Source organism: Mustela nivalis, assembly GCF_964662115.1.
Source record: "Mustela nivalis genome assembly, chromosome: 3".
Lineage (NCBI taxonomy): Eukaryota > Metazoa > Chordata > Mammalia > Carnivora > Mustelidae > Mustela > Mustela nivalis.
Genome location: NC_139022.1, coordinates 4,458,423 through 4,478,952, shown reverse-complemented (window position 1 = coordinate 4,478,952; position 20,530 = coordinate 4,458,423). Strand labels below are relative to the sequence as shown.

At 55.5% G+C, this 20,530-nt stretch overlaps 1 protein-coding gene and 1 long non-coding RNA gene across 2 annotated transcripts; both read left to right on the top strand.

Annotated features, from left to right (window-relative positions):
- Positions 1 to 241: 241 nt before the first annotated feature.
- On the top strand, positions 242 to 9,959 carry RNF187 (ring finger protein 187; the record flags this gene model as incomplete). Its single annotated transcript, XM_082725225.1, has 7 exons — positions 242 to 357; positions 1,974 to 2,075; positions 6,457 to 6,631; positions 6,927 to 7,568; positions 8,835 to 8,927; positions 9,088 to 9,309; positions 9,640 to 9,959. The coding sequence occupies 7 exons, from the start codon at positions 242 to 244 to the stop codon at positions 9,640 to 9,642; spliced, it is 1,353 nt and encodes a 450-aa protein (XP_082581351.1). The 3' UTR covers positions 9,643 to 9,959.
- A 4,171-nt stretch (positions 9,960 to 14,130) lies between these two features.
- Positions 14,131 to 15,206, top strand: LOC309861259. Its single transcript, XR_014309829.1, has 3 exons — positions 14,131 to 14,258; positions 14,445 to 14,585; positions 14,979 to 15,206. It is a non-coding gene; the product is annotated as an uncharacterized lncRNA (long non-coding RNA).
- The last annotated feature ends 5,324 nt before the right edge of the window (positions 15,207 to 20,530 follow it).

Here is a 20,530-nt window from a genome sequence, read left to right as displayed (position 1 = left end):
CCCTCCAGTGTCCCATCTCTTTGCCCATTGGGCAGGGAGTAGATGGCTTCTCACCTTGGGGACACTCTTTTTTCCAGCATCTGGGTTTCCTGAAGTTGTGAGCAGCTCCCAGTAGCGATCATCCTCCCAGAGGACCTGGACCATGGAGGCTAAAGCGGCCAGGCTGTAGGGCAGCTGGCAACTATGCTGGTCTCTTGCCCTTCCTTTGCTCCCTTCTCTCTAGCCCTTTTGTCCACTAAACATGTGTTATGAACCACAGAAGAGGCTACCTTCAGAAGTTCAGGCAGGAGAGCTTCTGAAGCTGCCTTTGGATGTTGCCAGGGCTAATTGGGTGAGGAATCAGTTGGTCCTTTCAAGGTATTGAAAGTCGGCCAGCCTCCGATTCAGGGTCCAAGCTGGGATGGGCACTTAGAGCTTCCCTGAGCCTTTCCTGTGGTCCTTATTTACTGTGGCCATTTTGCTATAAATTATAACCCATATATTGAATTATATGGATTGAGCTCTACTCTGTTTCAAGCCTTCCAATAGTGAGATGGAATTGTGATCTTTTGCCCATCTAGAGGAAAGACAGACTGACAATCCTTTGGAGCTATAGGCGTCCCTGCCGAACCCCAAATCACCCTGGAGAGCCTGCGACCCAGATATATCCTATGAAACTCCCCACTGCTGTTTCCGCTGCAGAAAAGCATCCCTGACCCATGAACCTCTTCGGCCTGGTGAGCCTCCCCAAGAGGGACCCCCAACCACCCTCCCCCTTCACGGATGTGTGTTGTCTCGCAAGATGGGGAACTGTCTTCCCTGTTCTAAGATCATATGGAGTCTGGAAAATCAATGTTTCCTATTTCTTTCTCCTTCCCAATCTTTCCCACTAAGCCAATGATCCCATCAAAGATGGGACATCAAAGGGACAAAGGGGCCATCCCTCTCCCATGTCTCAGTGGTGAGAGGAGGAGTGGAGGGTATTTGAAAATTATGGGGTCTCCTTGCAGATGGCTTGGGAAGAAAGCATAGGAGGTACAGGAGAAATGGGGCAGGGAGCAGGAGGGCGGATAGATACAGGCAACAGATGCCTATCTCTGGAGAGCATAGAAAATTAAGGACGGGTGGAAGGTCTTTTTTTTTTTTTTTTTTTTTTTTTTAAGATTTTATTTATTTATTTGACAGAAAGAGATCACAGGTAGGCAGAGAGGCAGAGAGGCAGAGAGAGAGAGAGAGGAAGGGAAGCAGGCTTCCTGCTGAGCAGAAAACCCGATGTGGGGCTCAATCCTAGGAAGGAGCCTGGAATCTTGACCTGAGCGGAAGGCAGAGGCTTTAACCCACTGACACAAGGACTCTTTTTAAATCATGTGCCTTCTCCGGTACTGCACCCCAAAGTCCAGGTCTATTATAAAGAAATAAGTCAAGCAGAGAGAGTCAATTATCATATGGTTTCACTTATTTGTGGAGCATAACAAATAGCATGGAGGACATGGGGAGTTAGAGAGGAGAAGGGAGTTGGGGGAAATTAGAAGGGGAGGTGAATCATGAGAGACTATGGACTCTGAAAAACAACCGGAGGGTTTTGAAGTGGCAGGGGGGTGGGAGGTCGGGGTACCGGGTGGTGGGTATTATAGAGGGCACGGATTGCATGGAGCACTGGGTGTGGTGCAAAAATAATGAATACTGTTTTCCTGAAGAACAACAACAACAAAAAAGTAGGGGAACAGTGGAGGTAGAGGTAGGAGCAGAGAAATAGTGAAGGCCAGGACACACGGCACGGCCCCGCGACCCTGCCGACCCCGCGCGATCTCAAGAAAACGTACGCCTCCCGCCCCAAGAACTCTAAAAGCCAACGCCTCCCAAAAGCAGTCAGACGTTTCGTGCTCACAGTCAGCGAAAGCTCACAGGGCACAAGGGTGGAGCGGGCTACTTAGGACAGAGGGCGAGCCCCTACACCCGCACTTCTGCTTCTGTGCTTCCACTTTCCCGCCCAGCTCCCGTCCTGCCTCTCCACGGGTCCTGCTCCCGGGGGGTCTTGACCTGCCCGCAGCCAGGTCGGACCTTCCCATCAAGCACCGGGAACCCGCCATGCAAATGTATGATAATGAGGTCGCATTGGCGGTGACTGGGAGAGCGCATGCGCGGCCTGGGGGGGGCGGGCGGTCTCGCTTGTGGCGCCCTCCTGGCTGGTGGCCCTCTGCGTCCCGCTCCTGTCGTGGCAATGAAAGTTAACTATTCTGATTCATTTTCCGTGGGCCAAATGGGACCTTTGCTCCGAGTCCGATTTTTTTTTCTGAAGTGACGTCTCCCGTAGACGTGGGGTCGAACTGACGCCCCCAAGATCAAGAGCCCTGCGTCCCCAGCCAGCAGTCCATAAACTCCCTAGTGTCCTCTGCAGCAGAGCTGGCAGGGCCTGTGCCCTCCCTCTGCGCCGCCTGGTTGGCGAGAACAGAACTTAAAGGAGGGCGACCCCAAAGGCCATATAACACGTCAAACACGCGCGGGGAAGGCGGGAGAACTCTTACCGGCGTGAACAGCGTGGGGCAGGAAGAGCCTGTTTCCTCTACCCTTCTGAAGGTCGTTGGCTGGGACCCCAGAATGAGCCCAACAAAGTAAAGTAAACACCCTAAGGATCCGTACCCGTGGGGCACATCCCTTGAAGGAGACCCGGGTGATGACGAACTGGGGATTGGTTAATCCCCAATCCCAAGGGATTGTTAGGACCAGGGTGTGGGTTGGAAGGATGCCTTTGCAGAGAAGTGACAGGAGAAAAGGAAGGACGGCGAGCTGGGGCCAAGCGGACATCTGATCTGGGGACACCATATAAGGCCCAATAGTGTAGGTCCGTCTGGGGGACCCACCCCCTGTGTTCTTCAGGCCCTGGAACTGCTTGCTCATTCCTCATGAGTGTCTGCCTCTAGGCCAAGGAGGAAGCTATGGGCAGGCCTCTTCCTGCTGCTTCTGTAGCTCAAAATCCTCTTCATGCCAAAGTGGCCCCCACTGGGGGCCTGTTCTATTTACACCCTTCAGAATCCTTTCCTTATGTCCTCTTGGTCTACTGTTGGGTCAAAATCAAACTCCTTTGTCACAGTCTTACGGACAATACTCAAGAGTTTTTCATCATTGCCAGTGTAATCCCGAAACATTTTTTATGAATCCATTTAGAATAGGATCTTGAGAGAAAGGGAAGTGGGTCAGAATGCAGACAGCTGAGTCAGGAGTACCGCCCATTTGTGGGGAGGCATTCTCTTAGTTAGTGCTTTGGGATCAGTGTGGTGGGAATTCAAGACAGCCAGAGCCCGGACAGTCCTGCTGTCTTGTGCGTGTTCATGCAATGTAATTCTGAGCAGTAATCCATATCACCACCCACTCTGATTCTGCTTCAAATCTAGAAGGGACTTTTCCGTTTTCTGGGTGGTTTAGAGGGAGAGCCTATTCAGCTTCTCTGCCCTGTCCACCCAACGCGTGTCCTGAAATAGCAACCGGGAAATCTCTCACCTAGAGGGTGCAGAGGGCCGGGGTGGGGGTGGGGTTGGAGAAATGCCAGGGGATCCCTTTAAGCCTGTCTTGGGAAGTGAGGAAGCCATACAATGCAATTTGGATTCTGCTGGTCCTAAAGGGTGATGGGCTACTGTGGGGTCTTTAACCCGCAGGGGCTAACACGATCCTTGGGTAGAATTCACTGAAATTGTACAAAGCACCTGGTATCACAGAGAATGGCTTGACGGTGGGGAAAGTCCACATTAGCATTTGGCACAGATCTAGGGACTATGAGACAATATTTGCTAGTCCTTATTCCCAGAAATCTCTCTCACACATTTTCTTTCCCTTTTTAAAAATTTACTAGTTTTGGGTGCCTGGGTGGCTCAGTGGGTTAAGCCTCTGCCTTTGGCTCAGTTCATGATCTCAGGGTCCTGGGATGGAGTCCCGAATCGGGCTCTCTGCTCAGCAGGGAGCCTGCTTCCTCCATCTTCTCTCTGCCTGCTTGTGATCTCTGTCAAATAAATAAAATCATTAAAAAAATTTTACTAGTTTCAGGGGTAGAATTTAGTCATGCATCAGTTGCATTTAACACCCAGTACTCATTCCATCACATGCCTGCCTTCATGCCTATCCCCTAGCTACCCCATCCCTCCAAGCCACTCCCCTTCAACAACCCTCAGGTTTCCTACAGTTAAGAGTCTCTTTTGATGTGTCTCCCTCTATGCTTTCATCTTATTTTTTTCTATCCCTTCCCCTATGTTCATCTGTTTTGTTTCTTAAATTCCACATATAAGTGAAATTGTATGATTATTATCTTTCTCTGACTGACTTATTTGGCTTAGCATAATACCCTCTGGTTCCATCCATGTCGTTGTAAATGGCAAGACTTCATCCTTTCTGATTTCTGAGTAATATTTCATTATATATATGGGCCACATCTCTATCCATTCATCTGTTGATGGACATCTGGACTCTTCCCATAGTTTGGCTCCTGTGGACATTGCTGCTATAAACTTTGGGGTTTAACTCATGCACACATTTTCAAATGGATGGCTACAACTTCCTCATTCTCTATGAGTGGAAATTTGGAGGTCCCCCCCCAAAATAGTGATGTGACAAAATTTCTCCAAACCAAACCAAGACAAATCAGGAAAAGCTTTATTTCCATTTTGACTTATTTTAATAGAACATATTTTTAAAAAAGGATTTCCAAAGGTTTTGAGAAATCTGAAGGTCCTTACATTGCCTAATGGTCTCCCAGAAACAATACTTGCAAAATCCAGGTTTTGGGAGTCTGCTAAATTAACAGTGAAGAAAAGTCTTCTTTTATGTTTCTAGTTCTTAGTAACTAGTCAGAGTGTTTTCTTCCCCCTCACATCTGTGTTCTGAACAGAAGATTCTAAACAGCTATGTTTTGACTTCAAAAAGGATAGAAAACTCTGTTGTAATAGAAACGTAATAGAAGAAAAGAATCTATTGATGTAGATTGATGTAATAGTAGGCAACAAATGAGAATTAGGCAAGATGAGACATTTCCAACATCCAGCCTCATCAGCTGGGGGTGCCCTATGGAGACAGACAGGCTGGTATCTCAACTGAGAGGCCTGGACCCAGAGTTCTCCTCTCAGGGGAGACTTCCAGCTGACCATCCCCATAAGGGCCCTATTAATAGGGCAGATGACTGGGTCTGAAGTCAAACATCTGTTCGCCTAGGAGGAGTGAGCTGCATTTCCATGTGTTCATGTTTCTGCTGGGGTTTTAGAACATAAATGAGGTTCGGTGGGGTGAGATCTGGAGCTGATGACCCAGGAAAGAATTCTTGAGATGTCTTTGGGGCAAAATGGTGGTTTACAAAAGCATGGGACAGGACCCATGGGCAGAAAGAGCTGCTGCCCAGGGGTCTTGAGGAATGGCTGACTATATGCTTGGGAGTTGGGGGAGGTAAGGAAAAGGGAGGCTTCATGAGTATTTTTGTATATTAAAGAAGACTCACAGGATACCAGAGGCCTTGTTATTGTCAGGTTAAGGCCGTTTTCCACTCTAGCAAGGCATGAACGGTAAGACCGTTGGGAGCTTCTGGAGGGACACTACATTTTGTCCATCCGCTTCAAGTATCTGTCCATGGGCTACACTATAAAGACATTTAATTGTGTCTACATTCTCTTCTGGAAGCTAGGTTATTGATTGAAATGCTTTGTTCTTGTAGATTGCTAAGACATTTGTAAGCTGAGGGAGACTTAGGTCTTGTAGGATTGTGAGCTCTGTAACTATTTGGTTTTCCTTTAGGGCAGCCAGGATGATGTATGTAAATAACCAGGCTCCTAAGGTTATTCACACAGTCTCACAAGCAACATTCCTTAGCGTGACTGTGTGTGCACGTCCCTGTGGCTGGCTCACCTCCCACTACCTGTGGTGGGACACATCCCAGAAACATCTAGCTACACAGAACAATCTACCCAGCAACTGCTTTTTTCTGTGAACTGACAGATCCTAGGGGGATGGTGGGAAGGGTGGGTGTGTGCTGTTTCTCCATTATATTTTTCTGTACCAAATTTCAATTTTATCAAAAGCCCTCTTAGCTTTTCTCTCCCCTACGTTCTTAATTTACCGAGCAGATCGGGTATGCTGGGCTTGAAACCCTCTTCTGACCATTACTGCACAGAACCAACCTTAGTTTACTAATTACACTTCTCATTGGCTGCCTTCTTAGTTCTGTGTCAAAATCTTAAGAACATATTAAACTGGAAGCAATGAAACTCAGAAGATTTTGCATTCAAATGGAGTAACGAGTGAATCTTTTTAAAATTTAAAAATTATGTAGTGCTAAATCACAGTGAGTTTTAAATTTTAACTGTGTGCTTTGTTGTTTTCGAAATAAAAGCGAAACAGAGTTCCATTTTTAATTTTTTTTTCTTTCTCTCTAAAGGAATGCTAATAAAAGTCCCGGGCCAGTAGCTCCGGGTCTCACTGGACCTCTTCAGTCCCCGCCTCTAGACTCTTCCACCAAAACCTGCGCGAGGCGCTGGACGGGAGGCCCGTTGCCCCGGGGACAGGGCGGTGGGCCGAGCGGGCGGGTTCCCGCGAGGAGGCGTGTGCACGGCGGGTGTACGGGGACAGAGCCCACGCGAGGACGCACGTGCACGGGGAAAGGAGCCTCGCGTGGCGGCGCGTGCACAGCGGTTGCACGGGAGGAGCCCCCCTCCCCGTTTCCAGCTCCGCCCCAACCCCGCGTGGGCGGGGGGGGCTCCTCAGCTCAGGTCCTAGCAGCTTACAAAAGACTCTTTCAACGGAGCCTTCATACACTAGTAAGCCAGTTTCCCTTTCGTCCGCGAGTCACGGACGGGGTAAGTGGAGATCCTGGTAAGGTTTCAGGACGCGAAGCTGTGGGCCGGCCGCGACGGGATGTGGAGTGCTCCGCCGCCAGGACCATACGAGAAGCGCTTCCCTGCCAGGACCCGGGATAGGCGGCGCGTACCCCTGCCAGGACCTGGGGCCGGGAGCGCCGCGGCCGGGAACTCCGAGCGCCGAGTACACCGCTGCCAGGACCCGGCGCGCGGCGCCCCGCCGTCCCCGCCCCGCGCGGCCTCGTCGCCATCCTAGTGCCGGCCCTCGGCTCTCCGGCCGCGGTCTCCATCCCCGTCCCTGCAGTCCGCCGCGTCCCCGGCCTCGCCCGCCCTCCGGCCGCGCCCTCCCCGAGGGCCCCCGCCGCCGCAGCCCTGGCGCTCCCCGCGGGCCCCGCCGAGGCCTCCTGCGCCCTGTGCCAGCGCGCGCCCCGAGAGCCGGTGCGCGCCGACTGCGGCCACCGCTTCTGCCGGGCGTGCGTGGTGCGCTTCTGGGCCGAGGACGACGGGCCCTTCCCGTGCCCCGAGTGCGCGGACGACTGCTGGCAGCGCGCCGTGGAGCCAGGCCGCCCGCCGCTCAGCCGCCGGCTGCTGGCGCTCGAGGAGGCGGCCGCGGCGCCCGCGCGCGACGGCCCGGCGTCCGAGGCGGCACTGCAGCTGCTGTGCCGCGCCGACGGGGGTCCGCTGTGCGCCGCCTGCCGCATGGCCGCAGGCCCCGAGCCGCCCGAGTGGGAGCCGCGCTGGAGGAAGGCGCTGCGCGGCAAGGTGCGCGCGGCGGGCGACCTGTGCGCGGCACGTCCGCGTCCCCATCCCCATCCCCAGCGCGGGTCCCCGTCCCGGACGCGGCCCTGTGCCCCTTCCCCACCCTCCGCTGGTGTCCGGTCCCCCACCTCCAACTCGGGTTCCCGACCCCCGGGCGGTGCTCTGTCCCCCTTCCCGGCCCCAGGATGGTGCCCTCTCCCGCCCCACTCCCCGCCAAGCTGGGGTCCTGTCTCCCTTCCCCAACTCGAGTCCCCGCCCCCAGACGGTGCTCTGTACCCCTTCCCCCGCTCTTAGGGGCTGTCCCATCCCCGGACGGTGCCCTGTCACCCCCTCCCTCCAGACGGTGACGGTTTCCCCCTTCCCTACTCTGAGCTGGTGTCCTGTCAGCCACCCACAGTCATCCTCATGTACCATCTTCGGATTGTTGTACCCCTCCCCCCATCGGAAGAAAGCGTCTCTCTGCCGGCCCTGCCCCCATACCTCGCCCCCCAGCACCTCCTTGCCCTGCCTCCGGGTGTGACGTCACTCTGCCGCAGGGTTCCCACCCCCCCCCCCCCACCCCTCTGCCTGTGCCCCTTGAGATTCTGTCTGGTGGACCAGGCAGTGAGCCTGGCTGTCAGCTGCTGGGGTCCAGGGCACACACCTCCCCTCACTCAGACCGCGTTCTCCCTTGCTCTCAGCGACCCCCCCTCCCGCCCCCAAGTCTGGAAACCTTTGCTGTGCTGTGGAGAAACCGGCTGTTGGAGAGGGGGGTTGTAGCTGGGGCCCTGGACAACCCCCAGGGAGGTGGGTCACAACATTATTTTAGAGTAAAGACAGCCGGAATGTCCATACGCACAGAGACAGTGTGTGTGGTCCCGCCCACCCCGGGGAGGACAGGTGGTGGGTCCTGGGGTCCGTGTGAGCACTGGGGGTGGCCCTGGCGGGTGGCGGGCATGGGCTGCACTGGGGCTGCAGCCGGTGGACAGGTGGGCTGGAGCTGGGCTCTGCTGTTGGGGGACCCTAGGCCTGGGGTCCATGCCCCCTTGAGAGGCCACTCAGCATTGCTCCCTTGGTGACTGTAACACTGGGGACCCCAGAACGTAGTCCTCGTCCAGTTGCCTGGTTGCAGTCTTAGCAGGTGTTTCCCCACCCGAGTTTCTTCTGGAGAGAGCTTCGCAGAGCTGCTGAGTTCTCTTGTGCAGACCCTGACCGGTCTGCCCCTGGATACTGCTCGTGGGACCCTCGGGGCCTCTGACCACACCCCCAGTAACCAGCGTGTCTTTCCAGGAGAACAAGGGGTCTGTGGAGATCATGAGAAAGGACCTGAAGGACGCACGGGACCTGCACGGACAGGCGGAGTCTGCTGCCGCCGTGTGGAAGGCAAGTGGCAGAAGGCCTGCCTGCGGTCAGCCCAAGGAGGGGCCCCTGACCCCGCCAGGCAGGGATGCAGCCCCCCCCCCCCCCCAGGTGGGCAGCGGTGGGGGCGGGAGGCCCCAGGTGTCTGGCGGGGACACAGGTGAGCTCCCTTCCTGGCCTGCAGGGACACGTGATGGACCGCAGGAAGAAGGCCCTGACTGACTACAGGAAGCTGCGGGCCTTCTTTGCTGAGGAGGAGGAGCGCTTTCTGCAGGAGGCGGAGAAAGAGGATGGGTCCCTGGAGGACGAGGACGCTGACCCTGCAGACCGCTTCGGGTCGCTGCTGCAGGTGGTGTCCGAGCTGGAGAGGAGGCACCGCAGCCTGGGTCTCAGCATGCTGCTGCAGGTGGGCAGCCCGGGAGGGGGATGGCCTCACCCCAGCTGCCTGGCTCCTGCTAGGGACTGCACTGTAGGTATAATGGACCTGGGAGACCCTGGCCTCCACACACCCTCTCACCTGAGGGCAGGTCTGGCAGCACCTGTCCCTCCCTCCTCTGGTCCCCCAGGTGCCATTCTGATTCTTCAAAGGCCAAGGGAGTGTAATGGCCATGATAAGGCTCTGGCTGTGGGGAGATGTGTGGGGCTGGGGGGCCTGGCAGGGGCTGGGTCCCCTCTCATGGCCTGGGTCCTGGCACAGCAGCTGCCTCTCTCTCCAACTCCACCCTTCCCCCTGCAGTGATGTCCTGCCTCCCCGTGCTGGCTCCAGGCCCTAGAAGCTGCGTCCACCCTGGCCTGGCCCCCAGCAGCTCCTCCATCTCCGCCTTCTGGACACACAGTGTGCTCCATCCATGAGGGTCTGCACCTAGGTGCCCACGTGGGACACGGACCACCAGTGCCCGCCTCGGGTTCAAGACCATGTCCTTCAGCAGTGTCCCTGTCCCCTTCTCTGGGAGTCCATGTCCCCCAGGCTGTAAACGTTTTACCATAGAGACCTGTAACAGGGGTGTGCTCAGCCCCAATGTGTCACGATTCTGCATAAAGCTCTTGTTGCTGCCACTGAGTCTGATTGGCCTGGTGTCTCTGGGGCCCATGGTTGTCCCTGGGCAGCCTGGATCTTCCAGACCTGGTACTCACCCCCTGGAAATGCCACCCACAAAGGGGCTGCTCCAGGGGTCGTGCAGACCGTGTGTGCATCGGGCATGCCCACTAAGGGTACATTTGCGGTGTCCATGGAGACAAAGGGATGCTCACAACATCTGGGTGGGGTGAGGCGGGTAGGTAGGTCAGACCGGTTGTGGGCAGTAGCCCCCCCACAGCCTGCACATCCAGCACCAGCTCTGTCTTCAGGGTCTTTGTGGGGTCTGTGTTCAGGGGTCCATGCTCTTGAAGCTCTGTGCCCCTGTCTGTTTCCCGGTGTCTTTGCTCAGCTGTGCTGCTTTCTGTCTGCACTATCTGCCCCTCCGGTGCTGTGGTTTTTCCCAGGGACCTGCCTTAGTGTTGGCCTCCGTCCACCCCTTCTGCATGTGCACCAATGGCTGCTGACCTGAGTGTTTTTCCTGGGGAAGCAGAGGAACCATGTGGGTGTGGGTCACTCTCAGGCTGGAACACAGTGTTTTCTCTTGCTCTGCTCCTGGCTCCCTTTGCTTCACATTTCCTCCACTAGACAAGCGTTCCAAGACCATGACTTGTGGTCCCGTTGTCAGTTTGTGCAAATGATGGCAAGGAAGGCCATGGGGACTTGGGTCCCACAGTGTGAACACATGGGGCCATTAAGGATGCTTGAGGCTGAGAGTTGGAGCACGCTGTGTGGTTCAAAATCAACAGGTGCATTTCCAGAGGTCTCCCAACCCTGGTTCTGTGGGTGTGGGGATGGTGTGCCTGGCACATGGCCTGCCTCCCGGAGCCCATTCACCCCTCCCCCAAGACATCTTGCTTCAGCCGCTTTGCCTGGCATCCCTCCTCCTGTCTGCTTCGCTGCCTGGCCAGTCTCCAGAGAGACCCTGTGTCCACCCTGCAGAATAAAGGGGGCTACTGTAGATGGGACTTGTCCTGATGGGACCCATGCCTCCACTGAGTGGCATTGGGGACACTTGTCATCCTGGGGTGTCCCTGTCCTAGAGGAGTATGGGGACTGGGAGGGGCAGGCACTGGAGGAAGCCACCTGTCTGTGTCCAGCAGGCCAGGAACATCCCAGTGCGGCCTGCTGTTGATTCCAGCCAGACGCGCTGCCCCCTTGTTAGCTCCTTCATGCGCCTGGGTGAACGCTCCCCGCTGGCTGCCCTGGACGACTCCGGCGTGAGCCCCCGGTCCCTGTGGAATAGTGTTGTTCCTCCGGATGTCTGCCAGCCTGAGCAAAAGAATGAGTTACAGACAGTGGATTGTCTTTACTAGCTCCTGCCCTGGGACGCAGCTGTGCAGGGGCCTGGTGAGCGCTCCGCAGTCCCTGCTCCTCGCTGGTCCCAGGACGCTGGTCCCAGGACCCAGCGGCACAAGGGGAGGGAAGCTGGGCTGGGCTCTGCGTGGACTGGGAGCAGTAGAGGTTTGCTGCACCAATGGGGGGGGCGCGCCTCCGGTTCCTTCATTCTGAGCCCTGGGGCGTTTCCCTCCACTTCCCGTTACCCATCCAGGTGCAGTGGGGATGTCTAGCGTGTTTGCTCAGGATCCAGGGGAGCAGGGAGACGCACTGTGTGGAGGACATGAGGTGGAGTGCAGCAGCATAGGGAGGGATCCCTGCATCTTGTGGTGCTCCAGGACATCCCCGGGGAAGGGCAGTGAGGTGAGGCCCCAGCACCCGGCCTGGAAGTGAGAACCCCAGAGGACAGGAGTCAGAATGTGGTGAGGGGTGGTGGGCTGGAGCCACCGTTTGGGAGCTGGGCCTGAGTGTCAGGACACAGGAGTGTCAGGCCAGCTGGGAGGTCAGGGGGACTCTGAGCCCAAGACCCAGCCCCTGTGGCTCAGGAATGTGCCAGAGCACTCCCAGAGCTCACTGAAGGCCATCGTGCTCACCAGGACGGCATATCAGGGAGAGGAGATGGGTTACCCTGAACCAAACGAAGAGCCAGGACAGAGTTCAGGACAGGTGCCAAACACGGACATGCCAGGGCATCAGGACAGTGTGTGACCACCCCTGTGGACCGTGGCCCACTGGGAGATTCCTGATTGGGACTTTGAGAGGGCATGCTGACACCACACTGACCCCAGGAGATCCAGCTGAGGACCAAAGAAAGCCCCCACCCCACGTGACTTGGGCAGACCACCTGGGGTGGCCCCTGGTTCCGGTAGGGCACCCCAGGGGTCCAGTTTAGAGGTCCCCTCCAAGCAGCGACTACACAGTGGGCCATGTGCTACCCTGTGACACCACCTCAGCCCTGGGGCAGGCATGGTTTTGAATGATCGAATTCTGTGTGCGAGGTTGAGAGGCTGGATGGGACCCTGTCCGGGTGACTGAGGCAGCTGAAAGTCAGGAAGGGCTGGGTGTCAGCATGGGGGCTGAGCAGTGTAGCTCGTTCTGCTGAGACACTCACGCAGGGTGTCCCGACCCAATGTGGATGCCTAAGACCAGCGGAGATGTCCAGGGAGAGGCCAGTCTGTCCATGGTGTCCCCACTGCGGCCCTGCCACTGCTGCTGGCTTCTCAACCACTAGCTGTCACATATCGTGAGATTTAGGGCAGGATGACCGAGGGCCTAGTGACCCCACTTGCAGATGCTACCTTCCACAGATGTCCTCTCCAGGCCCTCAGGGTTAGGCACACGCAGACATTGGGTGCACTGTCCTTGTTGGGGGGGTGGTGGGAGCGTGCAGGCAGACTCCATTGCCCCTCACTGGGCAGGTGGGAGTTCCGCAGCCCTGGGGACACATGGGAGCTGGACATGACCTGCAATGGCTTCGGGCACCGTGCTGAGTCATGAAGAAAAAACAAGTGGAGTACAAGACCAAGTGTGATTTACCTAAGTTTCAAATGCATGCACACAGAACAATTCAAGGTTGCAAAGACACTCAGAACTCATCGGTGGCACGTGGTGCCTGTGCGGAGGGGAAGGTGGGATCCCAGAAGAGTAGAAAAGGAGCCAAGGTGGGGACCCTGGGTGGCTTCGCTGAAGACCCTGCCTTTGGCTCAGGTCGTGGTCCCGGGGTCCTGGGATTGAGGCCGCGTTGGGTTCCCTGCTTCTCCCTCCCTGGCTGCTGCTCCCCCTGCTTGTGCTCTCTTTTTTTCTTTATAAAGGAAAAGGAAGGAAAGTGACAGAGTAGGGATGGCATGTGGAGGGGAAAAGGCACGTCCCCAGCTCAGAAAGAAGGGGTCGTTCAGAATAGTTCAAGTCACTTAAGGCCAGTTTGGGATTTCTGTACCCAGTGACTATCGCTGCAAGGAGCGCCCTATCCATGTGTGTGTGTACACCTATGCACGTACCGCCTTATCCGCTTGTGTACACCTGTGCACGTGTGTGTATGTGCGTGTGCGTGCACGCGCAGGGAGCCTCTGGAAGGCGGTATGACCCTAGAGAAGGCTGGGGTCTTCCATACACGAGCACAGAACACTGATGCCCCCGTGCAAGGACGCCGGCTCAGGCCTGCAGCCTCCGCGGCACCACGTCGTGCAGCCACCACCTCGTTCCAATTACGGGGACCCCCTCTGAACTCCCCACTTTGACGCTGCCTAGGCGGCTGTGCTAGGCCGCCTTTCAGAACCGCCTTTCAGACCCGAGGCCCGGCCGCCGGTTCCGGAAGCCCTGGGCCCGGGCCCCCTGCGGCTCTCGGGAACGGCAGGAATCTAGACACAGTTCCCCGGGCACTCGCAGCCCTGCCCGGTGCACGCCCACGCGTCCTCAGCGGAGGCCCCACACAAACCAAGGCTTCCCGGAACCGAGGGCGACCAAGCCATGCGCGCCCACAAGGCTAGCCGGCCCGCGGCTCCTCCCCACTAGCGGCCCGCGAGGTCGCCGCACGCTCCGCTTGTAACTGAGGAAGCCGGAGGCACTTGACTCCCAGAGACGCACACTTCTCCTGCGCACGCGCGCCGGGAGCGCCCGGAGGAGAGGTTCTCGGGCTGTATGCAAATGAAGCTACTTCCTAGGTCTCGTCTGGCTGGACAAGCTGCGGGCCCATCGTCGCGGAGCGGCCAATGGGGCTCCCGGACGGCACGGTACCCGCACCTCATTGGTGAGCGCTGCATACCGCGGCAAGCTCCCACTATATAAGGCCTCCAGCCCGCCCGGGCTCGCGGTCGTGCGGTGTTGGAGAGCGGGGAGGGAAGGTGCAAGCCGGGAAGACGGCGTGCGTCGTCCTGCAGCGCCTGCAGCCGGCCGGCAGCAGTGTGGGGGCGTCCTGCCCGACCGATGTCCAGGCCCTGCTGCGGGTGGGTCTCTCGGCTCTCGTCCGTCCTTGTCCTTCCTTGTCTTTGTCCACCTGAAGTACCCGAGCCAGGGGTGGCCAAGAAGGCCAAGGAAAACATCAACCCCCTCGCTCACTCCCTTTGTTCCCACCTTGCGTTGGAGGCTTAACAGCCAGGAGCCCTCAGCTGGTGGCATCTTGGTCCTTCCAGGTGCCTGTGGCCGGGAATGGCTTGGCACAAGTGATTCCGGAGCGGGCACTTACTCCAGTCTCGGGCGCGCGGCCCAGTACCGCCGGTGGGGTCCGCCGTGTGCCTGGCTGGGAGAAGATGGGCGCATGAGCGCCGGGAAAGGTAAGGCCGGAAAATGTGTGGGTTTCCAGGATGGTTCCTGGTGCACAGGGGCCACAACTGTTCTTAGCAGGACACAGAAACTGCGGGCGACCTACCTCTGGACTGCTGACCTCCAGCCCCAGTCGCACAGTTCTGAGCCCTTCCAGAATCTCCCAGTCACGTGGGCCTGGTACTGACCAGTTCTGGACTAGAACAAAGTCTGAGAAGTCCATAGGTGCCTGTTAGCGGAGTTCGCTGAGAAATCTCAGCAACAGGTCACCTGCCAGCCTGCAAAAAAAACGGTTTAAAAAACAAACAAAACCCAAATAGTTGTGGGGCCTTGCACCTGCCTCCTCCTGCGGTCTCCTGAGTCCCTTTCGCTCTGGCTTCTCTGGACCCTTCTGCACTCTGCAGGCAGATCCTGGACCCAAGACTTCCTGAAGCCTTTCTGCAGACCAGTGTGTGTCTCAGCCCCTGGCCAGACGGCCCTGAGCAGGGAGGGTTTCGCTACTTGACTGTTTTCTTGCAGCAGTGGCTCCATTCTTGGCGTTTGTTCCCCAGCTGCCACTGGTCTGGCTTGTGCTGGATTTTGCCTTTGTGCCTCGTGGCGGTGTAATGAACTGTAGTTTGTTGCCGCTAGAACACTTGTGTGAGTGTTTATGCTTTGCTGAGGCACTCTGGGGTGACTCTTCCACGTGTGGTAGACGAGGCTGTCGGGGGGACACGTGAAAGCAGTGGTAGTGGCTCCACACATAAACGGAACCTGTTTGCATGGTGGGTGCAGCGCCGAGAGTTCTGGGCAGGGCCGTGTGCTCCTCACCAGCGGTGATCCCACTGGGTCCTCCAGCTGCCTTCCACACTAGGGTCTTGGGACCAGGGACTCTCGTTTATCGGAAATGGACTCGAATCCGTGTGGGAGGCTTTTTGGGAAGGAATCTGGTCTGGATGTGAGACACCAGGAGTTCCTGGTACACACCCACATGCACAGAATTCCAGAGCACCACGGCTTCTGACGCTTCAGGCCCTCGTCAGTTTGGAGTCACAGAGGCAGACAGACCTGTGATGCATTCCAAGTCCCTCTACTTGGTGGGCAAGGCTCTAAGAGGTCAGGTGGGTTGGAAAGGCCCAGGGCAGGCAGACTCAGGCCAGGAGAGTGCTGAGAGAGACAGCTCCTGCTAGTGCAACATGCAGAAATGTGCCACATGGGGGATGCAGATACCCAGTCATAGCATGTGGAAAAGCAGAACATGTGTGAGCTCAGAGCCTGAAGGCATCTACCTGGACAGAAGGAGAATTTATGGCCAGCTGACCATCCGGTAAACCTCCCTGAGTTAAACTCTGGAGTAAGGGATTGCTATTGTGTGTGTGTGTGCGTGTGTGCACACGCGCTTTAGTTGGGATGAAATTCATATGACCAAAGTTAATCATGTCACTTTTGAAGAATTTAAAGACAACCTATGGAATGGGCAAAATATTTGCAAACCATACTGATAAGGAGTTAAATATCCAAAACATACAAAAAACATACAACTCAGTAGTGGAAACAGAAACCAGTAAACAACCCCCCCTAATAACCCAATTAAAAAATGGACAGAGAACCCAAATCGATGTTTTTCAACAGAAGACATCCAAATGGCCAACAGACACTTGAAAAGTTCTCCACATCACTCGGCGTCAGGGAAATACAAACCCAACATGAGATACCACCTTGCACCAGTCAGAATGGCTAAAATTAACAAAGCAGGAAATGACAGGTATTGGCGAGGATGCAAGAAAGGGGAAACATCTTACTCTGTTGGTGGGAACGCAAGCTGGTGCAGCCACTTTGGAAAACACTATGGAAATTCCTCAAGACGTTGAAAATTGAGCTACCCTATGACCCAGGAATTACACTTCTGGGAATAGATCCAAAGGCAAGGAAAACAAACTGGAAAGGATATCGGCACCCTGCATTCATAGTAGAATTACTGAGAATAGCCGAGACATGGAAGCAGCCAAGTATCCGTGGACAGATGAATGGATAAAGACAGTGTGTATCTTTACACATACACGGTGGAATAGTGTTTCACCATAAAACCCTTGGAAGTCCCACCATCCCCAGCAGGGGTGGACCTTGGGGGCATCGTGCTAAGTGAGAGAGAGAAGTCAGACAAAGATAAAGACTGTATGATCTCACTTGTATGTGGGATGGAACAACAGGAAAGCAAAGACCCCAGCTCAGAGAGAAAGGGATGGACTTGTGGTTCCCGGGGGGTTGGCGGCAAGGAGTAGGGGGGTTGGGGGGAGGGGAAGGCAGTCAAAAGGGACAGACTTAGAGTTAGGACACAAATCAGCACTAGGGATGGGACATGCCATGTGATAAGTGTAGCTAACGCCAGTGTGGGAATATAGAGGCAAGTTAGTGGCTAATAGGGCTGCTCACCAGGAGGAACATTTTCCCTTTATTATGACTTTTTTGGCTGGATCTGTAGGAGAAGGTGTGTGTGGCTGTAGGTACTGAAATCAAGCCACCGTGCCGTGAGTCTTCAACCTACACAGGGATGGATCTTTCAGCAAAACTGGAGGAAATATTAAAATAATGAGGTGTCACAAAAGAAGAAAAGTAAGCACTTAGGGGATGGGTGGACACCAGAACCCACAGACCTTTCTGGCCAGGAGGTTCTGAAACAACCTTGCAGACCTTCCTTGTGACCTCCATGGCCTTCCATGTCCTTGCATGTTGTTATAAAGAATTCTGGGGATGGAAGCAGCACCACGTGGCCTCATATTCTGGGCCCAGGAAGGAGGCTGCAGACTGGCCATGCAGGGGTCCTGGGGATGGCTGTCCCTCACAGCATCTTGGCTCAGCCCCCTGGAGCCTTTTCAGGAGGCCCACACATTTCAAACTCCAAGAAGCTGATGGTCTGGTTCCGGCTCTGCTCTGCTATGTAGAATCCCTCTGAGGACTGCATGCTTTGTACCGTCTGTGAGCCTCCCCATGCGAAACCGTCTGTCAGGCCCCATGGCTACTTGGAAGTCTGGGTCCTTGAAATCTACAGCCCAGTGTCCTGCAGAGGAAACCCCAGGTGGAATGCTGTCTCCTCCAGCAGCTGCTTCTGAGTTATAAGACCAAGACATGTGGAGAGGCTGGGCCTTGGGGGCAGTCCCCTTCCCGGAGACCTTCCTAGGAGCCCGAGCTGCCAGGGAAGGCAGAGTAGTACACAGAAAACCCAGGGGTCCCATTGGATCCCGGGGGGTCCCCGACCACGATTTCCATCCCGCTCAGCTGTGTTCTCCTTCAGGATGGGGTGGCTTTCTGGCCCATGGCTGAGCCGTCAGTGCCAATGGGCCCCAGCAGTACCCTGATGCCCACTTGCAAGGTTGGGTACAACAACAATGGCCAAGGACTTGGGGCTCAGTGTGCGGTCTGCTGGGGGTCGTGTTGTTCCCCTTCTGGTGTTGTCCTACTCGGGTGAGATCCTGGCTTGGACTTGGGCTCAACCTCTTAACTGAGGGTCTCGTGCTAACGTTTTCCCTGAGATTAAGGGGTCAGAGACATGAGACCTGCTGACTGGGTCACTGTGGGGTCCCTAGATTGCTCCTGGCCCGTGTGATGCCGGAAGTCTGCCTGGAATTTGTGGGAAGGGAATTTGCTGTCTCCTGGCCTGAGGGAGGGAGGTCAGCCTCCGTGTGGGACACAGCTCCTTTTACCCCCGTCTGGAGAAATCCTTCAAAGCCCTCGCTAGGGGCCAGACTCCAGTATCCCGCCTTTTGTGGGACAAGCCAGCCCATCTGCAGGGACAGCAGCTGGAGGCCCCTCATGTGTTTGCTTTCAAGTCTGTCAGCCCATTTGGCATAACCGTGAACAAAGCAGTGGTGTGGATGCCCACATGACATGCACGCATGTGGGAGAACTAGAATATTGAGTCCATGAGTCTGTCAGTTTAGGAATGTGTGTGATTTTGTCACGTGGGCTTGTCCACAGCAGACTGACATCTCTTCCTCATGGTTCTGGACGCTGGAAGTCCAACATGAAGGTGCGGGCAGACTCGGGGTCTGGGGAGAACCTGCTTCCTGGCATCTTCTCACTGGGTCTCACATGGCAGGAATGTGGAGGGAGCTCTCTGGGGCCCTTGCATGGGGCTTGGCCCTTGTGACCCAGTTGCCTCCTGCAGCCCTCACTGGCCAACACCATCCAAGGGGGGTTAGGGTTCCACAGGGGGGTTTTGGGAGACAGAAATTGTGATATATATGCACATATGATATATATATATGTGATATATATGCATGTATGTATTTCTAAGTGGTCAGATGGATGCCACTAAGTGTTACTCATGGAGCCCAAGGAGGTGGCCAGGAGCATGCACAGGGGACAGGGCATGAGGGCATTGAAAATCTCCTGTGACAGAGATGGCCGAAGGGTGAGCCAGCCCCCGACACCCTGGTACCCAGAGCTGATTCAGAGCTCCAGACAGGGAGCCCCCAGGAATGATGGGTGAAGGGGCAGGAGACCCTGTGGGTCTGTGCCTCACCACCCCATGGATGCCACAGTCAGTGCTCTGACACGGGCTAGGTGTCCCACAGGTCACCTCCATTCTGCATGATCCAGACTTGGCTTCAGCCCCCTCCCTGCTTCGGGGCACAGCTCCACTCTGGACACCTGTCTCGGGGAGCAGGTCTTCAGGGGACCACAACTCTTGTCTGACTGCAAATTGGAGGTGCCCAGATTCCTGTCTGGGCCTCCATCCTTTGCTGGAGTGGCTCCCCAGATTCCAGGAGGACACTTGTGAACAGTTACCAATTTCTTAGATAAGAAAATATGTGACAGGACACGCAAGAACAGCCAGGTCGATAGGCCCATGGACTGCGTCTGGGAGCATGGTCTGCGGCCTCAGGGGGCACTCCCTCCCCACACGGGGAACTGCTTGAACCCCCCACTACTGGAGTTCCTATGGGGGCCCCAGGGGATGGGGGCAGGATGGCAAGTTCCCGGCTTCTGGTCCGGGCTCCATCTTCCGTGTGACCAGCACTCACCCAGGAGCCTGCCCAGAGTCACTGGCTTAAAACAAGGGTCGCTGCCATGACCAGGAAATTCCTGGGCATGTAGGAGCTCGGTGCCCCCACTGCCCTGTGCAGCAGACCCATGTAGCTCCTTCATGGCTAGTGTGTGATTTTATTTTTCTATTACTTGTGGTCACTGTGCCAAGGGTTCCCCAGGCCTCATGGGGCTTGGAAATAGAGCCCTGGGCACAGCAGTCTCAGCCTGTCCCAGGCAGGTCTGTGCTGTCCCAGGTCCCGTGGGACCACACAGGCAGAGGGGGCCATTGCCCAAGGGCCCCGGAGACTGTAACACATTAATGCTTAGTCTGGTGTGGGACATGCCTTTTGTCTAGAAGACTGTATTGGTCAGGGTTCTAAGAAACAGAGCCCATAGGATGTGTGTGTGTGTGTGTGTGTGTATCGTAAATATAAATATAGAAACATTATGTTTATATATACTTAAAAATAAATATATATACTATAAATGTATATAAAATATAAGAAATCTATATATAAATAGACAGATTTATTTTAAGGATTGGCAATGCAGTTGGGGACGGGCTGGCTGAAGTCTTCAGTGCAGACTCATTGGCTCGAGCCCCACGGAGGAGCTGTTATGACTTCAATCCAAAGGCCACCTGGAGGCAGAGTTCCCTCTTTCTCAGGAAACCCAAGTTTTTGTTCTCATGACCTTCAACCGATTGGGTGAGGCCCACCCACATTATGGAGGGTAATCTGCTTGACTCAGAATCTACTGATTTTGTTGTTAGTCTAAAAAAATATATATTAATGAATTTAGCAGCAATATCTAGACTGGTATTGGGCTAAATATCCAGACACCATGTCTTGGCCAAGCTGACACATAAGATTAACCATCACAAGGGGTCAGGGAGGTTAAATGACCTCAGTTGTCAGAAGGTTGGAAAGAGGACAGAAGGGGCCTCAAC